Source organism: Varanus komodoensis, unplaced genomic scaffold, assembly GCF_004798865.1.
Source record: "Varanus komodoensis strain SLA01 unplaced genomic scaffold, ASM479886v1 scaffold1, whole genome shotgun sequence".
Taxonomy (NCBI): Eukaryota; Metazoa; Chordata; class Lepidosauria; order Squamata; family Varanidae; genus Varanus; species Varanus komodoensis.
Window position 1 is genome coordinate 7,128,916 of NW_025335268.1, and position 11,952 is coordinate 7,140,867.

Sequence of the window (11,952 nt, forward strand, 5' to 3'; positions counted from 1 at the left end):
ATCAGTATACTATCTATTTAACACACTGGAGTTGCTCTCACTGCATCTTTTTTGCCCTAGAAAAATATAGCATGTACAATGTTTGTTTTAGAGAGAAGAATTTCCATACCAACTATAATGCAGTAAAAAATATAGGTCTGAGAGATTTATTTTTCAGAATATATTCCATCCCAAAGCCAAGCTGCACCTTCTACTGAAATAAGCCATCTTCTATCCCACACATTGGCACACTTTTGGTCACACCAAATGTTTTACCACTCAGAACCTGGCAGAATTATCTCAGGTTTGGAACTGGCTCTCTGCCTGTCTCACCCCCAATTGTCAGGCACAGAGGGCCTGAAAGGCAGAAGTACAAAACTGTTCTCTTTCTGTAAAACAAAATCAAGCTGTATCCTTGGCATGGTAGGATAGGTTACATGAAAGCAAAACTCTTATGTATCAGAGTAAGGAAGGCTGAAGTACAAGGTGAAGCTGATCTGGCCACAGTGTCACTCTGCTTACTGCCGGAGTAGATATGGCTACTTAAGCTACCATCCCCTTCCTCTCTCACCGCTCTCTGCACTGGCATCCAAAGTTGCTCACAGACTGCTCAGCCATGCACCCTGGTGGAGAAGAATCGACAGTAAGCTATTGCATGTTTGCATGTTGCTTCTGCTGGTGGTGGTGCTAAACATGGTTTTTGCTTTGTCTACCATTATACAACAGCACCATTCCTATAAGTCCTGTAAACCTCTGGGATCCTGGATTGATGACCTTATTATAAGAGTGAGTTTCTTTGCCACGTGGGCTAATCAAGTTATCACCTTTTTGCAGGCAAGGTAAAATTCAAAATATCAAAAAAGCGAAAATTCTAGTGACATGTTTAAGAAGTTGGTTTAGCAAGAGTAGACTTAAATTGCCTGCAGTTCTGAATGGTAGTGTACATTTGTGAACCTATTATGGAACTTCCCTTGAAGACCGTTGTCTCCTGTGCAGGTCAACACCTCCTTTCCGGAATTATAGAATAATGCATATATACAAGTGGGACCTACCACATGCGATTGGAGTGTGCTGCACTCCTGCTCAGGTTTGCAGCTGCTCCATTTCATTCTCCCTCTCATTTCCAGATTTTTGTGTCCCCGCCACCACCCACCACTCACAATCAGTCACTCCATGCTCACTGCATATGCCCAGTCCTTAATAAGTTATTTGGCAGAGAGTAACACCCCATTAGGTCTTTCTCCGAAGTGTTTTTGCACTTCTGCAAACCTCTGCATAATCCAAGGACCACTGATAACCCCTGCTGGTATGTGGATTGGGCCATTTAGGCTACATAAATGGGGCACTTGGAGCATGAGGTTGTCAATAGAATATATGATGTAATTTAGAGGCAGGAGGACATTCTTGGACCTTTGGGGATGACTTCTTTAGGGGCATCTTACTATTTAATTTCATAACTTAGGAGGCGACCTGTGACTTTCAGGCGCCCCCTCTCCATTCAGAGAGAGACGGCGTTTGTGCCCCTCTTGGTCCTTGCAGAAGCTGGCTCCACTGAAGTGGCTTCTGTGCTAGAACGTACTCATGTGTAGCTATGTGGTAATTTCTGTCCCTTACCCATAATTTTCCTCTAGTGGAAGCAAGCAGTTTTCCCTTTCTACTGTTCATAATGTTTGTTGTTCTTCTCCCTCTTTTTGTGTGTTTCACAGTTTTGTATAGCTTAGGCATAGTAGCCCTTTTCCCCTTTGTTTTCCCCATTTAGTCTGAGTTTGATAGTTTGAATTCTGATCTTCGCAGTCTGGTCTTTGAAGTTAAGAGTTTCTCCCTGGTGGAGCAGGCATGCCACCTACCAAGTTTCCCTGAAAATAAGACCTATCCCGAAAATAAGACCTAATACTATTTTTCGTACTTGCTAAAATATAAGACCTACCCTGAAAATAAGACCTAGCTGTGTTTATTCCCAGGGCCAGTGGGGAACATAAAGAGCCTTTTTAAACTTTATTTTTTAACTTAACTTAATGCACTGTGTGGAGAAAACATGCTTACGCAGCTCTGCTCCCTCCGCATAAGCCGATGCTTCCTCTATAGTGCCGACTCCTGTCACAGGCGGAGTGATACCAAATGTACATGTATTCATGCTGCTGTACATGAACAAGTATGGATTGTTGTACACATTTAAAAATAAAACAAAAAAATAAATAAGACCTACCCCAAAAATAAGACCTAGTGTGTTTTTGTGAGCCAAAAAAGGTAAAAGACAGTGTCTTATTTTTGGGGAAACATGGTATCTAGATGGGAGGGGAAATCTCTGAAAGATCGGGAATGTTCCCTTGCTTCTCCATAAAACAGGATTTTTTTTTTTTGGTAAGAAATTTCATTTTTACCTCTTAAATTTATTTGCCTTTTTTCATATATTGACTATCTGACAATATATTTGCATTTCTATACTGGTTATGCCTGTTGCCAATGCAAATTATAATTATTGATGCCATTGGTTAATTGGACTATTAAAATGAATAAAAATCCATATATTCAAGAGTACTTAAAGCATTAATAAATGTTCACTTTGTTCCAAATAGGTTTAATGCTTTAGTGATGCTTCAAAGGCAAACCAAATTATTGCTTCAGGCCTCTGAGGATGCCGACATCTTCAGTGACAGTGATCAGGGACATCCCTTTTGCTTTTGGCTTCCAGGTTTCTTTTTTCCACATGGTACATAATTTCACAAGCAAATATTTCTCTATTGCCCTGTTTTTAATGTTCCCTAATGTGCCTTATCTTGCTTGAAATAGTTGATGATGTTTCTACCGTGATATTTATAATCTTCTTGTGCTAATTATTGGAGGTGAACAAGAATGTTTGGAGAGTTCCTGTTGCCTAAAATATATTATAGGAAGCATATTGTGCTCAAGCAATCTGGTCTAAGCATTCTGTCTATCTAGATTTTAGCAAAATCTATCTAGACTTTAGCAAAGCCTTTGATAAAGTGCCTCATGACATTCTGATTGCCAAACTAGGAAAAAGTGGGCTAGATAGCGCCATCATTAGGTGAATCCGCAATTGGCTGCAAAACTGGTTTCACGGTAGCACATTTTCAACCTGGGGAGGGACAAGTAAGGTGCTGCAGGGTTCTCTCCTGGGACCTGTACACTTCAACTTCTGTGTTAATGATTTAGATGAATAAGTACAAGGAAAGTTAATTAACTTTGCAGATGACACAAAGCTCAGTGGAATAGCAAATACATGGAAGACAGAGATAAGATACAGGGTGATTTGATAAATACCAGTTTAAAATTCAGGCGGGACAAGTGCCATGTCCTCCACTTAGGAACAAGAAACCAAATGCATCTCTATAAAATGGGGGAGTCTTGGCTCAACAATACTGCAAATGAGAAGGATTTTGGAGTTATTGCAGATCACAAGCTAAATATTAGCCAGCAATGTGATACAGCTACAGAACAGGCAAGCACTATTTTGGGCTTGCATTAACAAAGGAATCACTTCCAAAACACGTGAAGTATTCATTCGCCTATACTCAGCACTAGTCAAACCTCACCTAGAGTACTGTATCCAGTTCTGGGAACCTAAGTTTTAAAAAGATGCAGAAAACCTAGAAAAGGTACAAAGGAGGACAACAAAACTGATTCAGGGCTGGAGGCAAGGACCTGTGAGGATTGAGAGTACTGGGCATGTTTAGCCTCGAGAAGACTGAGGGGTGATATGGTAGCATGCTAAAAGTACCTAAAAGGCTGTCACAAAGAGGAAGGACAAGATCTCTTCTTGTTCATTCAAGAGTGTAGGACATGGAATAACGTAGTTAAATTAAAGGAAACCAGTTTTAGAGTAGACACCAGGAAGAATTTCCTCACTGTCAGAGTGAGGAAATGGAACCTACATATTACCTAGGGAAGTTGTGGGTTCTTCCTCACTAGAGACATCCAAAAAGTGTCTGGACAGTCATCTGAGTGGGATGGTGTAACTTAGTGTCCTGCAACAGCAGGAGGTTGGACCTGAGGGTCTTCTGGCTCCTTCCACTCTATTATTCTGTGTAGGTGATTGTATCCATGCTGGTTGTCCCACTGACAGCAGCACCCTCCCATTCCACTGGTAGATATCTTTTCCATCAGCAGAGTAGTTCCCACTGGATAGAAGCTAATGCCATTACCCTAGCCCATCCTTCAAAAGATGATCATTTCAAAAAAGTCAAGAGTTTCAAAATTGGGCAATGAAGCAGAGAACAGCTTTAGGAGCCTGGAATTTGGAGTGGAGGAGCTTGGAATGGCCTAATTAACCTTTTCTGTTCTAATTTTATGCACACACACAGAACTTTTCTTTCCGAGTCCAAACCGTGTGTGTTTGTGTGTGGCGCCAGCAGTCAGCCCCTGAGTCAAAGGTCTGTGACACCCTTGCTCTTCTTAGATCCCCTGAACTGGAAGTCCTGTGGCTGAACCCACACGGTGTTAAGACTGTATGAAATGCATGTGTACATAATATGTAGCAAGTCCACATTTTCTGAGCCACTGGCCCTGACTCACTTAGGCTCATGTTTCTTAGTTCATATGTGCATGAAAAGGGTTGTAAAAGTCACGAGCTGTGCAGCTATCGTCTCTCTCAGTGCTTCAAGTACCTATGTCAAGAATCTGTAGGTGCACAGAGTGAGGGAGACCTTGTATGTTTTTATAATTCTCTATTTTAATTTGATAGTGACCCTGATTGCAAAGGATGCCAAACATCGAAATTGTAACACTTTTCTTCCTTGCAGGGGTTAAACTGATGCCCGTGCAACTAAGACCAAATCTAACTTGGTCCGGGAGCCCTCCGTGAAGGACATTAGGAGGGTGAGCACCCGGAGGAGGGCTTTCTCTGCGGTGGCGCCCAACCTATGGAATGCGCTCCCCAGAGAGGTCTGCCTGGTGCCATCATTATTTGCTTTTCAGTGCCAGGCCAAGACCTTTTTATTTAAACATCATTTTAATTGTTGATTTTATTTATTGATTTTAACAACTTTGGCCAGGATGTCTCCAACTGTATTTTATTGCACCAGTGATATTTATTTATTTGTAAGCTGCCCTGAGGCTTAGGCGAATGGGGCGGCATATAAGCCTGCTAAATAAATAAATAAATAACTTCAGTTCTCAGGATTTATGCCTAGAAAGCTGCAGCTTTCAGCTGTAGCACATCTATCAGGATGTTATTTCCCACAACTCTTTTACTACTTCACTGAGGCATGTGTTCCATTCCTGCAGGGTTTCTTACTGCTGTTCTTCAGAATTACGCGAGGCAGAAAAAAATTCCAGTGGATTCCCTTTATTTTGTCCACCAAGTTGTTCAGGCTGAAGATCAAGAAGTTAGAACTTTCAAGCAAAAAGATAGCATATTAAGCAAAGCTTTTAAAGTAAGAGCACAAGAAGAGGTACAGCATAAAAAGTTTTGTGTTGGAAGACCGCGGTTCAAATAAATTTTCCACCATATACTTATACTGCAGAACACTTTTGCATAGCTTTCCTTTCACATCCTCTCACAATGAGAATAGCAATACTGGCCTTCTATACAGGGCAAGTGCTATGTAAATAATACAGTTGAAAAGTGCCTGGGACACATTTGTGAAACTACATAGAGAGGAAAAACATCTTGGTATGGGGGAGGCACTGCAGGGAGAAAGCTGTGGACAGGAAAGCATCTCCTGCTGCTTTCCCAGTGTGAACAACTTCTTTCTGAAGTGGATTTGCTTAGCAGTGTCATCAGACTTGTTTTGAAATCGCATATAATGACATAAATACCCACTTTCAAGTGGAGGCAGGCAGAGAGTGGAGGGGAGGAGGCGGGCTCAGCTCCTTAGGCTTCTCCTCTGTTCCAGGAAGGCAGTCTATAATGTTCATTTTCTGAGGGGACTGAATTCCCAGATGACTTCCTGCCTTTGTTGTGGACAGGAAGATCCCTGCAGATACTTAGTGTTTCATATAAGCCTCTCCCGCAGAGGAGGAAAGAACTCAAGGATTGGGAGTGGGGCAGGGAGAGGATGTTAGGTGTTGAGATAGCCTTGGCAAAATGCTCTATTTTTATCCCCCGCACCCCATCACACACTGGTCGATGACTGATGACTGGTAACTGTTCTCCTCTGTTGCACCACACATTAATGGGCTTTGCCCCCTCATGGAGACAGGTGTCAGGAAGATTTAATAGCTATTAAATTTAATTTTAATAGCAAAATTTATTTTAAATAGTTATTAACTTAATTAGAACAGTGTGTCCCACCCTAAACTGCTTATAAGTTTACATGGTTTTGAAGAATGTGGTTGAACTAATAATCTCTATGTGCCTATGTGGAAAGGTTCATAAAAAACATCATATAGCATTTATTTAGCATGTTGGGGTTTTTTTTAGGAACCTTCTCAACATAAATCTGGAGTTAGAATTTTTGGCTTATACATAGATGGTGCTTCTTGGAATCTTAATACTGCTACACTGGAAGAACCTGAACATCATAAGAGATTTTATGCACTACCAGACATCCTTTTTTTGCCAGAAATGGTGAGTTTAATATAATTTTTATTCCACATTGCAAGATCTCAGGGTGAAAATAATTTCTGCAAGCTTTTAATAGCTGCATGTTGATTTTAAATATGAAATGAAAAAAATAGGTTTTTGTATATTACTGCTCTGGGTGCCCTATTTTTTCTTCTTACTCAGATCTATTAGAGGGTTGTAAAGCATATTGACTCCTCATGAATTGGCTAATAGTATAGTAATAACATTAACAAAGCTGCATTAAATGGAAATGGTGAAATGTGTATTTTTTGAATGCTGAAGCTATTAGGAGAAATTTTACATTGCAGTCTTTACTCATTTACTCAGAAGCAAGTCCAACTGAGTTCAGTGGGACTTATTTCCAGTGTAGCTTTAACACTGAATTCAAGGGTGGGGCCTGTGTTTCCCTATCCCCTAGAGCAGTGATTCCTGAAGTGGGCAGTACAAGCCCCTGGAGGCAGTGGAAAGATCCAGGAGGGTGATGACTGGCTGTTTTAAATTTGCAGTAGAGTAATAGACCTAATATAAAGAAAGAGGCGTGAGAGCCTTAGGGGAAAGGGAGCAGCAGCCCAGAAGTTTGGGAGCACTGCCCTTGACATTTTAACCATACTCATGCACAGGTGAGTACTTGCATATAGCTTATACTTATGCATAAAGCAAGTGGGATATGGAACAAAATATTGAAGGCTAATGTGTGCCTATTCAAAGTTCTATTCAAGAACTCCAGGATGTTCAACTTCTCTGCAATTCAATATTCTCATTCTTGAATATGTCCAGTTGTCTTTAGGCTGTTTTGCATGGTTACCATTCTAATGGCTGTTAATGTTTCACCAAGTTACTTGTTTCTTGTGCTGCTTTCTGATATGATTACCTTTTTGGTTGTATATCAGCATTCAAGCCCAAATATCTGATACTGATGATTTCTCTTAGGAAACACATGTATTTATTGATAATTACTTATAGCCTATCTTTCCAGTAAGAAACTGGGTATTCAAAGTGGCTATTAATGATATAAATTATAAGTACGCTTAGCTAAAACAAGTCATTAAAATGTTGCAAACATAAAAAATAGTTGAATCAGCACCCATTCACATTAACAGCCACCTGCTTGAATGAAGTTATCTTTCCTGCCACCTCGGGATGGTCTGCTGTTGTAAACTGTTTCATGAATGTTTTGTGGACTGTCAGGCAACTTTTGTTCCCTTGTCTGTTCACTGATGAAATAGGATTTGGGGAAAATGTGTTAATATACTCTTGAACAAATTCAGTATCACAAAAATTGGCATGCATGAACATAGGCAGTTTCCCCCACCCCCAAAACTCAAATCACCACTATTTTCACACTAGCCTATGAAAGAAAAGCACATTTTTATATTAGATGACTAAATTTACATAAAATTGTGGTTTTTTGTGATTCATAAGTCTTAGGAATCTATGTGATTCAGTCCACTGCAAAGTGCACAGATCATATGCTTAGAAATTCAAAATACAGGAAGTCCCCTACATACAAATGGATTCCATTCTGAGAGTGCATTCATACGTCTAATTTGTTCATAAGTCCAACAAAGTTAGCCTAGTTATCCAACTAACAAAGGGAAGGTTGCAAAGTAGGAGCAACCTCTATGGCACCTCAGACTATCAGGTAGGGTTTCTCAGAAAAGTCAGCCCTGGTATTTTGTCAAGTGATATTTGCATTCCACTGAATTCATAATCACAGTCTGGACACACCACACACAATTAAGTAGCCAGAGCTTTGCACTTTGGCTTTAAGAATCAGGTGTGAATGATCAGAGTAATCTGGGGATCAAGGAAACATCCCATCCACATTGTCTTCCTGGTTCATTTGTCCTGACCTTTTGGGAGCAGCTTGCTAAAAGAAAGGAGCTCTTTTAGCACTGCCATCTGCTCTCCATTCAGAAGTTTCTAGTGACCATGAAGTTGTTTATACAGCAAAGCCCACCACTAAGCCAGGCCTGTTCATTTTTCATGGAGAAATAGTAACCTCCAACTCCCATTTCATGAAGGGGAAAAACTGATCTCGACTCTTGGATCTTCAGAACATGCTTTTTCTGTGTGGGGAGACGCACCCAATTCTCTGAGAGACATGGCTCGATTTTCGGGTGAGGAGAGGTAAATTAAGATTTAACAAGAAAAAAATGACTTAGGTGATTGGATCTGTGAATGCCCATTTGCATCTCTGAAAGTTCACAACTTGAAGGTTTCCTATGTAGGGAACTTCCTGTAACTTGAGTCTATTGTAGATTTTTTCTAACATTGTTCCTGCCACTATGTTACTATAGTGCTGGTAACATTTAAAAATGGCTACCTAGGAGCTTGACAGTACCAGCACAGTAGTGTCCTGTATGGCATTTTCAGGGAAGTCCATTTCCATCCATGCAGCTGATCTGGATCCAACCCTCCACTGAAGCTATAATTTACTGTGTCCAATAGGTTTTGAGAATGTCTTGAAACTGATGGGCAAACAAACTGCCCCACCACCATGGAGATATCTGATATGGTGGCAGTGAAATGATGCCTTCACTTACTCCCTAGAATAGGAAACTGGCTCTGATTTTCTATAACTGCCTGTAGCATGTTGGTTGCAGATGGATACTATTGTATGCTATGCTTCTCTTGATTGCTCCTCTAACATATTTCAGGGTCCTGCTCTCACATAAGCTATAGTAAGCGATATAATAAATGATAATTAAATTTAAATTTAATTAAAATTAAAATGATAATTAAATCATAGTAAGTGATTTAATTGCACTTCTTTTTTTTAAGACTGATCTCTTCTCAAGACCCTCTAATCTAGAGGAGGAAGCCGGCTTACTATTTTATAAATGTCCACTGTATAGAACACCCCAAAGATCTGGAATACTGTCCTCTACAGGTATATCTACTAACTTTATAACAGCAGTGCGTCTACCAACTCTGACAGTGCCCAGTCACTGGATAACAAGAGGAGTTGCACTGTTGTGTCAACTGGATGACTGAGAAATTAGAAGAAACTTTAACCTCTGAAAGTGAGGGGTCCTTTTTGAATTACTTCAATGGCTGTAATAGTTTTCTGTTTAAGAATAAACTGTATCATCACAAGAAATGTATAAACTCAGTCTTATATTGCAATCTTCCTTCTGCTTGTTATTTACACAAACATTTCAGCTTAAATGTACTGTACTGTCCACAGGTGTGTGGACTGATCACACAGTCAATTTGTCAGATATAGTAGCTTTGTCAGATATAGTAAACATTTTTAATACTCACTAGTCTAGCATAGTTCCTAACCCTGCCTGATCTTATACTTCTGTAGTGCTTCACTTTGAAAGTGCTTTGCCTGGACCACATTCAGCTTGATTACACCTATGCAGCCTCAATTGTTCTACCATTTCAGCTACCACAGCAGATGAATCCACAAGTAAAGTTGTTCCAGCCAATCTCTAGGCTGTTAATGCAGATAGGTTACCTGCACAACTTGCCCCACTTAGAGAACTATTGCGAAGGCCTTCCTTGCCATCTAGAAAAAAGGACACAATTGCAGACAAGTTTTTAATTTTATTTTATTTTTCGCTCCAATCAGGGCTAAACAAGAGTCTGAGCATCACTACTTTTGTACTATGCTGCATCTCTGGACAGCATCTTAAGTCATCACTCATCTACAAATGGTTTCAAAACTGAGTTGTACTGATTAACTACCACCGCCACCTACCCAGCCAACCAGTTCATCAATTTCAGTAACTTTAACTAGGTCCTCGCTACTTTCATGGAACCATTCTAAACCCCATGGCTAAATGTTCATTGGAAATACTTACACTTAAGACTGTAAGTAGAACATTGCTATATTGGATATGGAGGCCCTGTTGGCATATGTTCTACACATAAAGTTGTCAGATCTGTTTCTTCTTTACCCTGAAGATCCAATCCCCTTTTACCAGTTACAAACAACTTAGGTCCTTACAACTAAGATTTTCTTAATCTTCTATCCTGTGCCAGTTCACCACAAAGAACAGCACAAGCTAGATGTTTACAGGATGCTACAATTCAAATGGGATCAGACAGCAGACTCCAGAAAATCACTAATTAAATGATCTTAGCTGCTTGAGGGACTGATTTCTGATGGCAGTATATTCCAACTAATGTAACAATGCTTAGGAAAGCAGCCTCCCAGAGATATTCCAGCCTGTACAGTTAAGGGGACAAACTGCATCAAGAGTTCTTAAATTAAGTTTTGCAATCTGATTAACATAGATCATGTATCCTGGTCCGTATTTTCGCAAAATATAACTTTTTCTGTGAAACTAGTGGAGAATTTTACCCATTTCTTTCTGGTCTAGCAAGTAATAGTTAGTGGTTTATGCCTACCTACACCATAGTCAACAGGACACCCCAAGCTTCCACCCATGGTCTTACTCTTACCTTTCATCTGTCAAAAGTTTACTAAGGTTTATATTTTAATGTCTACTGGCACCATTTGCATTATATATCTCCATTTGGATGGTATGGGCTGTCTTTGGTCTTCTAACAGTCCTTTCTCTATGGAGAAACAATGCAGATAAACTCTGAATCTATTCCAGGGTGAGATACAATCCTGAAGCTGACAAATGCCTCCCTGCAGTCTCAAAGAAAAGAAATTCAAAGTATATAAAGCTTTCTTTACCGCAGGTCCCATGGATTTTATTGGTACGTTAGGGAGACTCTACTTTCAAAGTAAAGGAGAGATCCTATGTTCCTTTAGAGATGGGAATGGAGGCAGAAATCCAAGAATTCTGTTATTCTGCACAGAAGTTAATCACTATCTGCACAGAAGTTAAGAGCTACACATCTTAAGAACTTAACCTACTCCTGGATACAGATGCATTCTCTCCCAGACAGTAGCAAGTATTCATCCAGAAAACCAACACAGAAGTTCCTCTTACAGAGGGATACACACAGCACTGCTATATATAATTGGTTTGCACAAAACCATTTTTGGACAAAGCTTCAGTTTTACAAATTTATTTTTATGAAGTAAAATCTAAAGAGTACATTCTAGATATAAAAAGTAACACATGACAAAATGCAGTTTATATTAGTCAGGAACTACGTTCCTGAGGGAACATACTTATGTAAAAAGAAAAGCCCTTTTTCCTTTAGAAGGTTTTATTAGAATTATAGTGGTGAAATGGTTATGTGGCAGAACATTCTCTTTGCATAACTAGTTTCATGAATATGTTGAAGCACTGTTCTGCATGTTAACGCCTGCTGCCCTCTAGTTCCTTTGGGCTACAGGTCCCATTAGCTAGCTTGGCTAATAATTAGACACCTTGGAAGTTGCAGTCTAACACATCTGGAGGGCACCAGGTACAGAAAAGTATAATGCAGACTAAAGAAAGTTGTCATGATCATTTCTGAATCAAGTAAACCACATGTACACACATACTATCAAATATTTCAAACCTGTACAAAAA

General features: G+C 39.8%; 1 protein-coding gene across 1 annotated transcript in view; it reads left to right on the forward strand.

Annotated features, from left to right (window-relative positions):
- The window catches only part of DNAH14 (dynein axonemal heavy chain 14), a 174,927-nt gene extending 165,425 nt beyond the window's left edge, over positions 1-9,502 (forward strand). Inside the window, 5 exon segments of the mRNA XM_044450129.1 lie at positions 706-818; positions 2,556-2,689; positions 5,224-5,390; positions 6,362-6,508; positions 9,290-9,502. Of these exon segments, the coding sequence (XP_044306064.1) occupies positions 706-818; positions 2,556-2,689; positions 5,224-5,390; positions 6,362-6,508; positions 9,290-9,502 (774 nt within the window).
- Positions 9,503-11,952: the final 2,450 nt, after the last annotated feature.